The sequence below is a fragment of the Salvelinus fontinalis genome, chromosome 4 (assembly GCF_029448725.1).
Source record: "Salvelinus fontinalis isolate EN_2023a chromosome 4, ASM2944872v1, whole genome shotgun sequence".
Classification (NCBI taxonomy): Eukaryota; Metazoa; Chordata; class Actinopteri; order Salmoniformes; family Salmonidae; genus Salvelinus; species Salvelinus fontinalis.
In genome coordinates, this window is record NC_074668.1 from 59,862,954 (window position 1) to 59,880,814 (window position 17,861).

The window sequence follows — 17,861 nt, forward strand, 5'->3', positions numbered from 1 at the left end:
GTAAATTAGAGGCAAATGATTGTGTAGTCAGGCACTGTCCTAGCAGTTCAGCTGCCGCCCAAGGCAAGATCAACATACGCTGCCTCTGTGTCATGAATAGTACAAAGATTTGGAATAGATTGATAGACTCGAGAAATGATATGTATCATGCGCAATTGGTGCATTTCAGTCGAGCTTATTCAGTAGCACTTGGAGAAGAAACATTGTTGCCAAGTACTCACATTGAAGAATTACAATGTTGCAATCACTAGGCAGCCAACTTATACCTGCCCATACCATAACCCCACCGCTACCATGGGGCACTCTGTTCAGAACTCAGCAAACCGCTCGCCCACACAACACCTATAGCAGGAAACAGAGTTGTTATCACTAAACCCACGTATATCACACATGACATGAGTCACGATCCCACGATAGCTCAAATTACAATAAAACATTTATTAACATCATCCAGTAGAACTGTAAAAAGAGAGATATAATTTAAACTTTGGAAACAAGTGCTATCATAAATGCATGGCATGGGACTCATTTCACAGGAGCATTGTAAAATAAGATTTTTCTCAATGAACCAGCCTTAACAAATATAGTTTACTTACATATCAAGAGGTGCAGTGGTCTAATGCACTGCATCTCAGTGCTAGAGGTGTCACCACAGACCCTGGTTCGATCCCGGGCTGTATCACAACTGGCCGTGGCCGGGAGTCCCATAGGGCGCCACACAATTGGCCCAGTGTCGTCTAGGTTAGGGGAGGGTTTGGCAGGGGTAGGCCGTCATTCTAAAATAAGAATTTGTTCTTAACTGACTTGCCTAGATAAATGAGTAAAATAAAATTGGATTGTACAACATCAGTTTTATAATTCGTTCATTTTGTGGCAACCTAGTGTCCTCTTTCCACTGCTGTGGTGCTGAATCGCAGCGGGAATGGGGAGGGCCAGCCTGGTCATGGCTAGAACGGGTCCAACTTTTGTCAAATGAATGTCAAATGTTCAATTGTTTTGCATGTTATACTTAACAAAAATATAAACGCAACATGCAAGAATTACAAAGATTTGACTGTGTTACAGTTCAAATACAGAAATCAGTAAATTTACAAATGAATTATGCCCTAATCTATAGATTTCACATGGCTGGGAATACAGATATGCATCTGTTTGTCACAGACGCCAGAAAATCTGTCAGCATCTGGTGACCACCATTTGCCTCATGCAGCGCTACACATCTCCTTTGCACAGAGTTGATCAGGCTGTAGATTGTGGCCTATGGAATGTTGTCCCTTTCCTCTTCAACGGCTGTGCGAAGTTGCTGGATATTGGCGGGAACTGGAACACGCCGTTGTACACGTCAATCCAGATCATCTCAAACATGCTCAATGGATGACATGTCTGGTTATTATGCAGGCCATGGAAAAACTGGGACATTTTCAGCTTCCAGGAATTGTGTACAGAACCTTGGGACATGGGGCAGTGCATTATCATGCTGAAACATGATGGCAGCTGATGAATGGCACAACAACGGGCCTCAGGATCTCATCACGTTATCTCTGTGCATTCAAATTACCATGATAAAATGCAATTGTGTTTGTTGTCCGTAGCTTATACCTGCCCATACCATAACCCCACCGCTACCATGGGGCACTCTGTTCAGAACTCAGCAAACCGCTCGCCCACACAACACCATACACATGGTCTGCAGTTGAGGCCAGATGGATGCACTTCAAAATAATCTAAAACAACGTTGAAGCGGCTTATGGTAGAGAAATTTACATTCAATTCTCTGGCAACAGTTCTGGTGGTCATTCCTGCAGTCAGCAGGCCAATTGCACACTCCCTCAAACTTGATACATCTGTGGCATTGTGTTGTGTGACAAAACTGCACATTTTAGAGTGGCCTTTTATTGTCCCCAGCACAAGGTGCAACTGTTTAATGAGCATGCTGTTTATCCAACTTCTTGATATACGACATCCGTCACATGGATGGATTATATTGGCAAAGGAGAAATGCTCACTAACAGGGATTTAAACAAATTTGTGCACAAAATTTGAGCGGAAATATACTTTTTGTGCTTATGGAACATTTCTGGGATCTCTTATTTCAGCCCATGAAACATGGGGCCAACACTTTACATAGTATTTATATTTTTGTTGAGTGTAGTTAATCCTAACCCTAAACCTTTTCCTAACCTTAACCTAATTTTCCAGGTTAAATTCTCCTAACCTGCAACGAAAAGTCAAATCTGACGTTAATTTGACAAAAGCTGGATGGCTTCTAGCCATGACCGGCTGGCCCTGGTGTTCATAGACAGCCATTTTTTGTTATTTATTAGGCCTGGATTGTATTTGAGAGGTCTAGATTGTATTTGAAAACAGCTGTTTTTTGTTATTTATTAAAATGTTCATACAAATAGCCTATAGGAAATATCATTCGCAAATTATATTAAACAAATATATTTGGAAGATGTGTTTTATTACTGTGTAAGTGACTTGTTCTTCTACAACAAATGTTTTTTTTATTTTCTATAAAACATTTTCTAAATGTAACCTTTTTTTAACTAGGGACGTCAGTTAAGAACAAATTCTTATTTCCAATGACGGCCTACACCGGAAAACCCGTTCAATGCTGGGCCAATTGTGCGGCGCCCTATGGGACTCCCAATCACGGCCGGTTGTGAAACAGCCTGGATTTGAACCAGGGTGTCTATAAATTATATTCAATTATGATTTGCGGCAGGGATGGAAATGCAACGGGCAATGCTTTGCTTTTCAATAAAAACCTGTCTTGTTGGTATAAGAACATCGTTATACCTTATTTTGTTACAATTTAACAGGCTAATTTCTATTCTGTTCAAATGAATTACAATAATCCACATGCGATTTGGAGAACAGTGGGTGGACACACTAATGCATTACACACCCAATGCATATGGATGTCAGGTAAAATAAAATCTTGCCGGTCACGTTGTCCAGCTCCAAATTTTCCTGACGGAAACCCTGATGTGCATGCCTATGCATCACACACTAATAACCCCTGCTGCTGCAGATGTACTAGTGGGTTGGTCGAGAACCAATTGCCTACCTAAGCGCTTAAAAAAATTACCTATTGCACACCTGCCAACCCTGTATCATGCCAGTAGTACCAGAAGCACATAGCAAATTGGAGATGTAGCACGAGCCGAATTGGGGGTTTCTTCCCCCGCACGTTCGCTGTTTGTGAGTGATGGCTTTTTAGACGCGGTTCATAATCAACACTCAAAGCAAAATCATTTTGAAAACACATAAACAAATGATCGCATCGACACAGACCGCAAACTGGCTACACAAAGCTTAAATTTAACCTACGTAAAAGGTGCTTATTGTATTTCTTTGCAGGGCATACATAATTTCAGATCAGGCCCTATTAATTTCTGCATACTTTTAACTTGGATCTCGTACCTGCGTAAATGGACAGAGACTTGCGTAGTTGATACACAACATGCGTGCATGTTGGCAGGCCTGCTACTGGTTGCCCAAGAAGATAAAGATCCAGAATAGGATTATGACTAAATTATGCAGCAACGCCTGGAGAAAAGATGGCCCTGGAGGGAATGGCTGCCGTCATATTGGCTCTTAACCAAACAGGCTATTTTGTTTGTTTTTTCACGTTGGTCATGACTTGTTTTGTACATAATGTTGCTGCCACCGTCTTATGACCGAAAACAATTTCTGGAAATCAGAACTGAGATTACTCACCTCAAATTGGACGAGGAGTTGTTCTTCATTGAGTCGGACGCGAGGGATATACTACAGACACCCGACCAGGCCCAGAACCCCGTGATTCGCTGGAAAAGGAAACATAACTTTCGTGGAAAGAGATGAGGATGCCTTGTGAGGATCAAGCGACAAGTGGCTAATCTGCCCTTGCCTTCCGTCCTGCTAACTAACATTCAAATCGCTGGAAAATAAGTGGGACGAACTGAAAGCACGTATATCCTACAAATGGGACATTAAAAACTGTAACATCTTATGTTTCAACGAGTCGCGGCTAAACGACGACATCAACATACAGCTGGCGGGTTATACACTGTCAGCAGGATAGAACAGCAGGCTCTGGTAAGACACAGGGTGGGGGACAACACAGCTGGTGCACAATATCTAAAGAAGTCTCAAGGTTTTGCTCATCTGAGGTAGAGTATCTCATGATAAGCTGCAGACCACAATATCGACCTAGAGAGTTTCTGTATTTTTACAGAAACTCTGTTTACATCCCACCACAGACCAATGCTGGCACTAAAACCGCACATAAGGGGCTGTATTCCGCCATAAGCAAACAGGAAAACGCTCATCCAGAGGCGGCGCTCCTAGTGGCCGGGGACTTTAATGCAGGGAAACTTCAATCAGTTTTACCTAATTTCTATCAGCCACCTTTACGTCACACACAGAGACGCATACAAAAAAACTCTCCCTCGTCCTCCATTTGGCAAATGTGACTATAACTCTATCCTCCTGATTCCTGCTTACAAGCAAAAATTAAAGCAGGAAGCACCAGTGGCTCAATCTATATAAAAAAGTGGTCAGACAAAGCAGAAGCTAAACTACAGGACTGTTTTGCTAGCAGACTGGAATATGTTCCGGGACTCCTTCGATGGCATTGAGGAGTACACCACATCAGTCATTGGCTTTATCTATAAGTGCATCGAGGACGTTGTCCCACAGTGACTGTATGTACATACCCCAACCAGAAGCCATGGATTACAGGCAACATTCGCACTGAGCTAAAAGGGTAGAGCTGACGCTTTCAAGGAGCGGGACTAGAACCCGGAAGCTTATAAGAAATCCCGCTATGCCCTCCGACGAACCATCAAACAAGCAAAGCGTCAATATAGGAATAAGATCGAATCGAACTACACCGGCTCTGACGCTCGTCAGATGTGGCAGGGCTTGCAATCTATTCGACTACAAAGGGAAGCACAGCCGAGAGCTGCCCAGTGACAAGAGCATACCAGATGAGCTAAATAACTTCTATGCTCGCTTCGAGGCAAGTAACACTGAAACATGCATGAGAGCATCAGCTGTTCCTGATGACTGCGTGATCACGCTCTCCGCAGCCGATGTGAGTAAGATCTTTACACAGGTCAACATTCACAAAACTGCAGGGCCAAACGGATTACCAGGACGTGTACTCTGAGCATTCACTGACCAACTGGCAAGTGTATTCACTGACATTTTCAACCTCTCTCTGTCTGAGTCTGTAATACCAACATGTTTCAAGCAGACCACCATAGTCCGGGTGCCCAAGAACACTAAGATAACCTGCCTAAACGACTACCGACCTGTAGCACTCAAGTGCTTTAAAATGCTGGTCATGCCTCACACCACCATTATCCCAGAAACCCTAGACCCACTCCAATTTGCATATCACACTAACAGATCCACAGATGATGCAATCCCTATATTGCATTCCACACAGCCATTTCACACCTGGACAAAAGGAACACCTATGTGAGAATGCTATTCATTGACTACAGCTCAGCATTCAACACCATAGTGCCCTCAAAGCTCATCACTAAGTTGGGACTAAACACCTCCCTCTGCAACTGGATCCTGGACTTCCTGACGGGCTGCCCCAGGTGGTATGGGTAGGTAATAACACATCCGCCACACTGATCCTCAACACGGGGCCCCTCAGGGGTGCATGCTCAGTCCCCTCCTGTACTCACTGTTCATTTATGACTGCAAGGCCAGGCACGACTCCAACACCATTAAGTCTGCCGATGACACAAGTGGTAGGCCTGATCACCGACAACGACGAGACAGCCTATAGGGAGGAGGTCAGAGACCTGACCGTGTGGTGCAAGGACAGCAACCTCTCCCTCAATGTGATCAAGACAAAGGATTGTGGACTACGGGAAAAGGAGGACCGAGCACGCCCCCATTCTCATCGACAGGGCTATAATGGAGCAGCAAACTCACATGGTCCAATTTCACCAAGATAGTCGTAAAGAGGGAACGACAAAACCTATACACCTCAGGAGACTGAAAAGATTTGTCATGGGTCCTCAGATCCTCAACAGGTCTTACAGCTGCACCGTCAAGAGCATCCTAACTGATTGCATCACTGCCTGGTATGGCAACTGCTTGGTCTCCGACCGCAAGGCACTACACAGGGTAGTGCGTATGGCCCAGTACATCACCGGTGCCAAGCTTCCTGCCATCCAGGACCTCTATACCAGGCGGTATCAGAGGAAGGTCCTAAAAGTTGTCAAAGACTCCAGCCACCCTAGTCATAGACTGTTCTCTCTGCTACCCCACTGCAAGTGGTACCGGAGCGCCAAGTCTAGGTCCAAGAGGCTTCTAAACAGCTTGTACCCCCAAGCCATAAGAGTCCTGAACAGCTAATGAAATGGCTACCCAGACTATTTGCACGCCCCCCCACCCCCACGCTGCTGCTACTCTGTTATTATCTATGCATAGTCACTTTAATAACTCTACCTGTATGTACATAATTACCTCGACACCAGTGCCCCCGCACATTGACTCTGTACCGGTACCCCCTGTATATAGCCCCGCTATTGTTATTTACTGCTGCTCCTTAATTACTTGTTATTCTCATCTTATTTGTTGTTGTATTTTCTTAAAATTGCATTGTTGGTTAACGGCTTGTAAGTAAGCATTTCACTGTAAGGTCTACACAGGTTGTATTCGGCACATATGACAAATAAGATTATGGTAGAGTTAAGTTCAAATACAAAGGATTTTAAATTCAAACATCCCACACTGTTTTTAATTGCAAAGCTTTCTCTTTTGGAATATGTCTTGCTGAATATATGTGCATTAGCATATCAGTCAGTCTGCATTTGGCATGAACTTCAAGATCACGATGGGGAGAGTCATGTGCATTGTTGGCGATTGTATTTCAGACCCTCTGCTTTTAATCATCGCTGAGATGCTCCACTCCACACACACCCACCCGCCCCGGATAACACATCTCTTCCTCTTTCCTAAACAGCTGTTACAGTTCATTGTTAAAGGCACCACCCACATCAATTATATATGAGCAGCATTCCGGAGAGGGCCCATAGCCAAGTCTGTCTGTGGAGCTTAGTGGAGAGCTATACACATCACACTGTTCACAACTTACTCTCACAGAGAGGAGGAACATCTGCTGTGCTAGCGTTCTTATCAGGAGGCAAAGTTATCATTATTTACATTCATTCCAGAGATTTACCTAGTCTTTTTCCATTATATACAGTGCATTCGTAAAGTATTCAGACCCATTCACTTTTGCCACATTTTGTTGTTACATTACAGCCTTAATCTAAAATGTATTTTAAAAATAAAATAAATCCTCAAGCTAAACAAACTACCCCATAATGGCAGAACAGGTTTAGACATTTTTTCTAATACAAAAAAAAAAAAATGAAATCTCACATTTACACAAGCATTCAGACGCTTTACTCAGTACCTTGTTGAAGCACCTTTGGCAGCGATTACAGCCTCAAGTCTTCTTGGGTATGACGCTATAAGCTTGGCACACCAGTGTTTGGGGAGTTTCTCCCATTGTTCTCTGCAAATCTCTCAAGCTCTGTCAGGTTGGATTTGGTGCGTTGCTGCACAGCTATTTTCAGGTCTCTCCAGAGAAGTTCGGGCTCCAGCTGGGCCTCTCAAGGACATTCCGAGACCAGTCTCGAAGCCATTCCTGCATTGCCTTGGCTGTGTGCTTAGGGTCACTGGAAGGTGAACCTTTCCTCCAGACGTGACGCGTGGCATTCAGGCCAAAGAGTTCAATCTTGGTTTCATCAGACCAGAGAATCTTGTTTGTCATGGTCTGAGAGTCCTTTAGGTGCCTTTTGGCAAACTCCAAGCGGTCTGTCATGTGCCTTTTACTGAGGAGTGCCCTCCGTCTGGCCACTCTACCATAAAGGCCTGATTTGCGGAGTGCTGCAGAGATGGTTGTCCTTCTGGAAGGTTCTCCCATCTCCACAGAGGAATTCTGGAGCTCTGTCAGATTCACCATCGAGTTCTTGGTCATCTCCCTGACCAAGGCCCTTCTCCCCCGTTTGCTCAGTTTGGCCAGGGGCCAGCTCTAGGAAGAGTCTTGGTGGTTCCAAATGTCTTCCATTTAAGAATGGAGGCCACTATGTTCTTAAGGACCTATAATGCTGCTTAAATGTTTTGGTACCCTTCCCCAGATCTGTGCCTACGGACAAGTCCTTCAACCTCATGGCTTGGTTTTTGCTCTGACATGCCCTGTCAACTGTGGAACTTTATATAGAGAGGTGTGCCTTTCCAGATCATGTCAATCAATTGAATTTACCACAGGTGGACCAATCAAGTTGTAGAAACATCTCAAGGATGATCAATGGAAACAGGACGTAACCTGAGCTCAATTTCGAGTACCACAGCAAAGGGTCTGAATACTTATGTAAATAAGGTGTTTTATTTTTAATACATTTGCAAAAACGTTTTTTACATTTTTTTAAACTGTTTTTGTTTTGTCATTATGGGGTATTGTGTGTAGATTGATAAAAAAGTAATTTAATCCATTATAGAATAAGGCTGTAACATAACAAAATGTGTAAAAAGTCAAAGGGTGTGAATACTTTCCGAATGGACTGTAGGTGTTGCACTATTATTAGAAATGCATAGGTCAGATTAATTCAATATTGTTTTACTTTTACACGTTTTAACTGTTGACTTCAATTCAGGGCATCCTTGCTTGAGTTCTGTAACGTATCAGTATTAAAAATAGCTTTTCAGATCAGATGTCAATACCACAGTGCCCTATAAGTTCATTACATGGCTCACGGCCCTGGGTCTGAGCTCCTCCCTAGGCAACTGGGTCCTGGACTTCCTGACAGGCCGCCCCCAGGTGGTGAAGACAGGCAACATGACCTCTTTGACATGGATTCTCAACAAAAGGGTTCGTCCTCAGTCCCCTCCTGTATACCCACAACTGAGTGGCCTCTCAGTTTCAATTGCATCATGAAGTCCGCTGACGACAACAATAGTAGGCCTGATTACCAACAACGACGAGACAGCCGACAGGAAGGTGGTAGGCACCTGAAGACGTGGTGCCAGGTAAACAACCTCTCCCTCAACACCAGCAAAACAAATAAGCTGACTGTGGACTTCAAGAGGACCCAGGCTGGACATGCCCCCATCTTCATCAATGGGGCTGCCGTGGAGACAGTCAATAACTTCAAATTTCTTGGCGTACACATCTCAGAGAAGCTGAAAATGGTCTAACCAGACAGACACCGTGGTGAAGGCGGCACGACAACGACTCTTCAACCTCAGGATGCTGAAGAAATTCGGCCTGTCCCCGAGGGCTCTCACAGTGTTCTACAGGAGCACCATCGAGAGTATACTTTCGGGCTGCATCACAGCCTGGTATGGCAACTCCACTGCCGTGGACCGCAAGGCGCTTCAGAGGGTGATACGTGCAGCCAAAAGCACCATTGGGTGCACACTGCCTGCCCTACAGGAACCCTATAACACCAGGTGTCACAGGAAGGCCAAGAAGATCATTAGGGACCCCAGCCACACCCTGTTCTCCCCGCTTCAAATCACTCAGACGCAGGCAGTACAGGAGCATCATGGCAAAAACCAGAAAACTGGCAAATAGTTTCTACCCTCAGACCATCAGGCTACAGAATAGCTACCACTAGTCAGCTACCCGCTCCCCCTCGCTACTCCCCCATGGACATTCTCCTCCCCCGCTCCCAAGTCAGTTACCTTACCTATTGCTCCCTCTACGAACATTTCCCCCCCACCCCCCCACTGACTTTAACTCTGCCCCAACTCCAATGACATTCATCACTGTTGCTAATATGTACAGTGCAGTATAATTTAATTATAATTGGTTTTATTTCACTTGGTCCCTACACGCCCTCAATGATCATGCTGTACCCCCTTACAGTAATTCCCCCCCACCCCCTCCAGAGTCTTTACTCTGCTTCCACCTCAATGGACATTAACTTATCCATCACTCCTACAACTTATGTATATAGCACTATTTCTATTGTTGTTTTTTTATTACCATTTTCATTACTTTATTTCATTTAGTCCTGCATGTTGGAGCTCGGACTCTAATATTTTCACTGTACCCTGCAATCACACCTGCAACCCTGTACGTGACTACTTAACACTCTATGTGGATGATTTATCAGATTCAAAGACTCAGTAACAGGCTTTGCAGGCTCAAAATGCTCAAACAAAAACACCAGATATTGATTAACGAGCATAGAAACCAAAACTGTTTACTTTGTCAATTCAAATCATTGGTAAATGGAGACAAGAGTTGCAAGCCCTCCGATATCGCTATACAAACCCACACAGTGGAGCTAAAAATCACGTTGTTGGGAGTGGGTGAGTCACATCTCACCAACCTGAGGTACATTGCTGGGCAAAAAATAAATAAAAAATAATAATGCCTAGGGCAGGGATTTTATTTGGTTTTCTGAGCAAAACATTATATAATATTTGTTTTTTTGGACATAAAAACAGTAAGAACAGCAGCAAATCAGCTATAAGTTATTTTAATTTAGGAAATTTATTCCAAAGTATTCCCACACATAAGAGAGAGAGATCCAGTGCATTCGGAAAGTATTCAGACCGCTCGACTTTTTCCACATTTTGTTACGTTACAGTCTTATTCTAAACTGGATTACATCGTTTTCCCCCCAACGACAAAGCAAAAACAGGTTTAGACATTTTTGAAAATGTCTATATATATATAAATAAAAAAAATAAGAAAAAAGTACCGAAGTATTCATACCCTTTAATTTTGTTGAAGCACATTTGGCAGCGATTACAGCCTGAAGTATTTTTGGGTATGCCACACCTGTATTTGGGGAGTTCCTTCCAAGTTCTGTCAGGTTAGATGGGGAGCGTTGCCGCACAGCTATTTTCAGTTCTCTCCAGAGATGTTCGATCGGGTTCAAGTCCGGGCTCTGGCTGGGCCACTCAAGGACATTCATTCAAAGACTTGCCTTCAGAAGGTATTCACACTCCTAGACTTTTTCCACAGTTTGTTGTGTTACAGCCTGAATTTAAAAATGTATTACATTTATATTTTTTGTTACTGGCCTTTGTCACAATACCCCATAATATCAAAATGGAATTATGTTCTTTAACATTTTTACAAAAAAAATAGTTTGTTGGAAAATGAAAAGCTGAAATGTCTTGAGTCAATAAGTACTCAACCCCTTTGTTATGGCAAGCCTAAATAAACCGCTCAGGGATTTCACCATGAGACCAATGGGGACATTAAAACAGTTCGAGAATTAATGGCTGTGAAAGGAGAAACCTGAGGATAGATGAACAACATTGTACTTACTCTACAATACTAACCTAATTGACAGAGCGAAAAGAAAGAAGTCTGTGCAGAATAAAAATATATGTTCTCATGTTCTGAGCAAGGAACTTAAAAGTTAGCTTTTTTACATGGCACATATTGCACTTTTACTTTCTATTCCAACACTTTGTTTTTACATTATTTAAACAAAATTGAACATGTTTCATTATTTATTTGAGGCTAAATTGATATTATTGATGTATTATATTAAGTTGGGAAAAAAAAAAAAAAAAAAAAAAAGATGAGCTCCTACAAATATTGAAATTTAAATGTTTTTTTAGAGTAAAGTACATCGAAAAAAATCAAAAGAAAACTGCAAACTGAATAGGAGACCAAACAAGCAGCAACAAGCAGCAAACAAAGAAGAAAGGCTTTTGAAAAAGTAACAATTTTTTCATAAAATTATATCGTTTTCTTAGCTAGCTAAGTTGTTTACCTGTTGCTAGGCAGTTGCTAGGGACATTCCTGGAAGAAGCTAGCTAGCTAACAAGGAGTGTCTAGTTGGCAGAAGAGAAGAAGGGACAAAGTGGGACAAAATAAGGACAGAAGAAAAGGGAAAGGGGGGAAAAGGGACATTAAGGTGAAGCAGTCCTCTAAAGACACAAAAGACAATAATACAAGAAACAACACTTCTATTGCCTCTCCCTCTACGATACGCACTTCCGGGTTGGAGCGAGTAGTTGCATTCCGCTTTGCTCCACAGGTGGTATAACATTTCATTTCATTACAGTACAACAGTTTGATTTGTTTGATCTTAGCTGGCTACATAGCCGTCTTTGTATCCAAGATAATTGTGTAGTCTAGAGTAATTGTCGAGGTTACCTAGCCAGTTAGAGGTTACCTAGCCAGCTACACTTTCAAACAAAGTCAACAACGCAGCCACTGCTAGCTAGCCTATTTCACCAGCCAGCAGTACTATATCATTTTAGTCAATAAGATTTTTTGCAACGTAAGCTTAACTTTCTGAACATTCGAGACGTGTAGTCCACTTGTCATTCCAATCTCCTTTGCATTAGCGTAGCCTCTTCTGTAGCCTGTCAACTATGTGTCTGTCTATCCCTGTTCTCTCCTCTCTGCACAGACCATACAAACGCTTCACACCGCGTGGCCGCTGCTACTCTAACCTGGTGGTCCCAGCGCGCACGACCCACGTGGAGTTCCAGGTCTCAGGCAGCCTCTGGAACTGCCGATCTGCGGCCAACAAGGCAGAGTTAATCTCAGCCTATGCTTCCCTCCAGTCCCTCGACTTCTTGGCACTGACGGAAACATGGATTACCACTGATAACACTGCTACTCCTACTGCTCTCTCCTCGTCTGCCCACGTGTTCTCGCACACCCCGAGAGCTTCTGGTCAGCGGGGTGGTGGCACTGGGATCCTCATCTCTCCCAAGTGGACATTCTCTCTTTCTCCCCTGACCCATCTGTCTATCGCCTCCTTTGAATTCCATGCTGTCACAGTTACCAGCCCTTTCAAGCTTAACATCCTTATCATTTATCGCCCTCCAGGTTCCCTTGGAGAGTTCATCAATGAGCTTGACGCCCTGATAAGTTCCTTTCCTGAGGATGGCTCACCTCTCACAGTTCTGGGTGACTTTAACCTCCCCATGTCTACCTTTGACTCATTCCTCTCTGCCTCCTTCTTTCCACTCCTCTCCTCTTTTGACCTCACCCTCTCACCTTCCCCCCCTACTCACAAGGCAGGCAATACGCTTGACCTCATCTTTACTAGATGCTGTTCTTCCACTAATCTCATTGCAACTCCCCTCCAAGTCTCCGACCACTACCTTGTATCCTTTTCCCTCTCGCTCTCATCCAACACTTCCCACACTGCCCCTACTCGGATGGTATCGCGCCGTCCCAACCTTCGCTCTCTCTCCCCCGCTACTCTCTCCTCTTCCATCCTATCATCTCTTCCCTCTGCTCAAACCTTCTCCAACCTATCTCCTGATTCTGCCTCCTCAACCCTCCTCTCCTCCCTTTCTGCATCCTTTAACTCTCTATGTCCCCTATCCTCCAGGCCGGCTCGGTCCTCCCCTCCTGCTCCGTGGCTCGACGACTCATTGCGAGCTCACAGAACAGGGCTCCGGGCAGCCGAGCGGAAATGGAGGAAAACTCGCCTCCCTGCGGACCTGGCATCCTTTCACTCCCTCCTCTCTACCTTCTCCTCTTCTGTCTCTGCTGCTAAAGCCAATTTCTACCACTCTAAATTCCAAGCATCTGCCTCTAACCCTAGGAAGCTCTTTGCCACCTTCTCCTCCCTCCTGAATCCTCCTCCCCCTCCTCCCCCCTCCTCCCTCTCTGCTGATGACTTCGTCAACCATTTTGAAAAGAAGGTCGATGACATCCGATCCTCGTTTGCTAAGTCAAACGACACCGCTGGTTCTGCTCACACTGCCCTACCCTGTGCTTTGACCTCTTTCTCCCCTCTCTCTCCAGATGAAATCTCGCGTCTTGTGACGGCCGGCCGCCCAACAACCTGCCCGCTTGACCCTATCCCCTCCTCTCTTCTCCAGACCATTTCCGGAGACCTTCTCCCTTACCTCATCTCGCTCATCAACTCATCCTTGACCGCTGGCTACGTCCCTTCCGTCTTCAAGAGAGCGAGAGTTGCACCCCTTCTGAAAAAACCTACACTCGATCCCTCCGATGTCAACAACTACAGACCAGTATCCCTTCTTTCTTTTCTCTCCAAAACTCTTGAACGTGCCGTCCTTGGCCAGCTCTCCTGCTATCTCTCTCAGAATGACCTTCTTGATCCAAATCAGTCAGGTTTCAAGACTAGTCACTCAACTGAGACTGCTCTTCTCTGTGTCACGGAGGCGCTCCGCACTGCTAAAGCTAACTCTCTCTCCTCTGCTCTCATCCTTCTAGACCTATCGGCTGCCTTTGATACTGTGAACCATCAGATCCTCCTCTCCACCCTCTCCGAGCTGGGCATCTCCGGCGCGGCCCACGCTTGGATTGCGTCCTACCTGACAGGTCGCTCCTACCAGGTGGCGTGGCGAGAATCTGTCTCCGCACCACGTGCTCTCACCACTGGTGTCCCCCAGGGCTCTGTTCTAGGCCCTCTCCTATTCTCACTATACACCAAGTCACTTGGCTCTGTCATATCCTCACATGGTCTCTCCTATCATTGCTATGCAGACGACACACAATTAATCTTCTCCTTTCCCCCCTCTGATAACCAGGTGGTGAATCGCATCTCTGCATGTCTGGCAGACATATCAGTGTGGATGACGGATCACCACCTCAAGCTGAACCTCGGCAAGACGGAGCTGCTCTTCCTCCCGGGGAAGGACTGCCCGTTCCATGATCTCGCCATCACGGTTGACAACTCCATTGTGTCCTCCTCCCAGAGTGCTAAGAACCTTGGCGTGATCCTGGACAACACCCTGTCGTTCTCAACTAACATCAAGGCGGTGACCCGTTCCTGTAGGTTCATGCTCTACAACATTCGCAGAGTACGACCCTGCCTCACGCAGGAAACGGCGCAGGTCCTAATCCAGGCACTTGTCATCTCCCGTCTGGATTACTGCAACTCGCTGTTGGCTGGGCTCCCTGCCTGTGCCATTAAACCCCTACAACTCATTCAGAACGCCGCAGCCCGTCTGGTGTTCAACTTTCCCAAGTTCTCTGACGTCACCCCGCTCCTCCGCTCTCTCCACTGGCTTCCAGTTGAAGCTCGCATCCGCTACAAGACCATGGTGCTTGCCTACGGAGCTGCGAGGGGAACGGCACCTCCGTACCTTCAGGCTCTGATCAGGCCCTACACCCAAACAAGGGCACTGCGTTCATCCACCTCTGGCCTGCTCGCCTCCCTACCTCTGAGGAACTACAGTTCCCGCTCAGCCCAGTCAAAACTGTTCGCTGCTCTGGCACCCCAATGGTGGAACAAACTCCCTCACGACGCCAGGTCAGCGGAGTCAATCACCACCTTCCGGAGACACCTGAAACCCCACCTCTTTAAGGAATACCTAGGATAGGATAAAGTAATCCTTCTAACCCCCCCCCTTAAAAGAGTTAGATGCACTATTGTAAAGTGGTTGTTCCACTGGATATCATAAGGTGAATGCACCAATTTGTAAGTCGCTCTGGATAAGAGCGTCTGCTAAATGACTTAAATGTAAATGTAAGTTGAAATAAGTGCTCATTCAGTATTGTTGTAATTGTCATTATTACAAATTTAAAAAAAAAATATAACAATAATAAATACAATTTAAAAAAATTTAAAAATTTAATAAAAATAAAAAACATGGGGGAAAAAAAAAAGAAAATCGGCCGATTAATCGGTATCGGCTTTTTTTGGCCCTCCAATAATCTGTATCGGTGTTGAAAAATCATAATCGGTCGACCTCTAGTATGAATATTTTCTTAAGGCACTGCATATGTGATCGTATAAGCAAGGTTTGAAATTATTATTACTATTTAGTCAAATATAATATCCGTTATTTGTAATTATGTTCTGGCCCTCTGACTATTCTCGCTCTCATAAAAAACATCCCATGGCTAAAGTTTGGTGATCCCTGGTCGAGGGAATACCATAGGCGTCTGCTTCCTATATTCTGGAATGAGTTTCTTGGATTCTTATTTGATTACCCCCAAAATAACAATCTTTTCACATTGCTCAAGTTTGGACGACCAAACACTCAAAAGTTACTGACCTTCAGGTACGTACAGAAATGTGAAATCCTCTATAAAAGTCATGGCGTAGTTTGAAGATAATGTCCTTCCCCAATGTCTATTGTAGGTACAATTATGTTTTATTTAAATAGACACTATTACATATCATATTACAACCTCTATAAGAACAGTTTGTCAAACACAGTACGTTTAAAGAAAACTAAACCCAGAAAAAGTGCTTGGTTGGGCACTGAATGGATTAGAGCAGAATAACCCAGTGGGTTTTATATTTAGAGGTGGTGCTCTAAGCAGCGGGGCTCTGTTCTCTGTCCTGTGACCTGACGTCAGGAATAACTTGGCCTGAAGCAGAGTAATAACCAGACCACGACACTATGTGAGCCTGATGATAAACAGAGCCACTGAATCTCAAAATACTAAAGTAGAATGCACTCAGCATGGTCCTGCAGGGAGACTACTGTGAAATGAACCGGACCATTAAGACCAGTGGCAGGCGAGAGAGAGAGAGAGAGAGAGAGAGAGAGAGAGAGAGAGAGAGAGAGAGAGAGAGAAGGCATCCTAGAATAGCAGACAGTGCTAGGCTTGGATCTGAAACAATCCCCGCAGAGGAATGAAAGATGGAAAAAAAGGCAGGGCAGATCTGTATGAGTAGGCCTAAGTTTCTTGTTTCATCCCAACAAACCGACAAGTTCAACCATGTTGGACCACTCACAGTTGCTGATTTCAGGTAGGTCAAACTTGGTGAAGTCCCACCACTGGAGGCGGTAGGTGGTGTTGGCGATGTTACTGGCCACAGCTGACTGACCGTCACCAATAACCGCACCTAGGAGAAGAGAACAGAGAAGGTCATCATGTAGCTTTATCTCGCTGAGCAAAAACAAAAAAACTGCAAGAGTCACTTCATTTCTATAATATGTACTTAGGTTATGGGGGGAAAAAAGTGTTTTCTATTATACAGTTTTGTAATTCGGTCAAGCCTTTGTTGAGCGGTCATCCAAAATTAGGGATAACAGCAGTGGTCCAGGACCACACTTTTTCCTGTCTGCCCAGTCATTCTCAGTAAACGAGTAAATGTTTCTTTTATTTTTTTTAAAGTCCATTATGTTGACGCTTTCCTGGAGTGGTATGTTAATAGGATGCACATAAACGTGGCTGATGATAATGGAATCCTGACCAGGTGCACTTATGTCAGTGTGGGACTAATGGCAAATCAAAAGGGTGCTGGTGAAAAACTATAGTAGACAAAACCATTTAATAATCATCAAAAGAGGGTACGCTGTTATACCAAAATGGGCAATCTAGTACAAATACTATTCATAACAATGTCTAAACCGAAGAGGCAAAGAACTGCTCTACAATGCTGTAAAATATATGATAAATACATTAATAATACTGCAATATCGCCAATTGCAAGGTCCTAATGAATGATGAGGTATAGGCCTAAATCATATATGCAAACGCATTTACTGGTTCTAATTTGATTTCAGAACAAACTTCCATCAGTCAGTACATAGTAAAATGTCTGTAGTAACTGACCCAGTGGCAGCAACATCAATAGAAACTCCCCTTATGCTACATTAAAATGGCACAAATTATTACACAATTGACACATCTTCTGTCTGTGGCAGAATGTGCGCATGTCACTCCAAGTCAGAGTCTAGGCCACTTACAAACTGCAACTGTCTGCAACCGCAATCATTTTTTCACAGTTCATTTGAAATGGAGATAAAGGCCTCAGGCTTGTGAGACAAAAACAAATTGCTGTATTGACTTGACTGCAAAATAAACGAATGACAAAGAGACAATGAGTGTTTCTTCTACTTTCAAGGTGTTCAAAAAGCAAAGTAGATTAAAAAGCGATCCGAGTTTGCCATAATTAGCTACGCTTACA

The 17,861-nt window shown here is 44.2% G+C and overlaps 1 protein-coding gene across 5 annotated transcripts in view; it reads right to left on the minus strand.

The window, feature by feature from the left end:
- LOC129854096 (activating molecule in BECN1-regulated autophagy protein 1A-like) overlaps positions 1 to 17,861 on the minus strand; it is a 99,229-nt gene that overhangs the window by 39,055 nt on the left and 42,313 nt on the right. For all 5 annotated transcript variants that reach the window (XM_055920751.1, XM_055920750.1, XM_055920752.1 and 2 more), the window contains one exon: positions 16,683 to 16,793. In XM_055920751.1, coding sequence (XP_055776726.1) covers positions 16,683 to 16,793 — 111 coding nt within the window. The remainder of the gene's footprint in view (positions 1 to 16,682; positions 16,794 to 17,861) is intronic.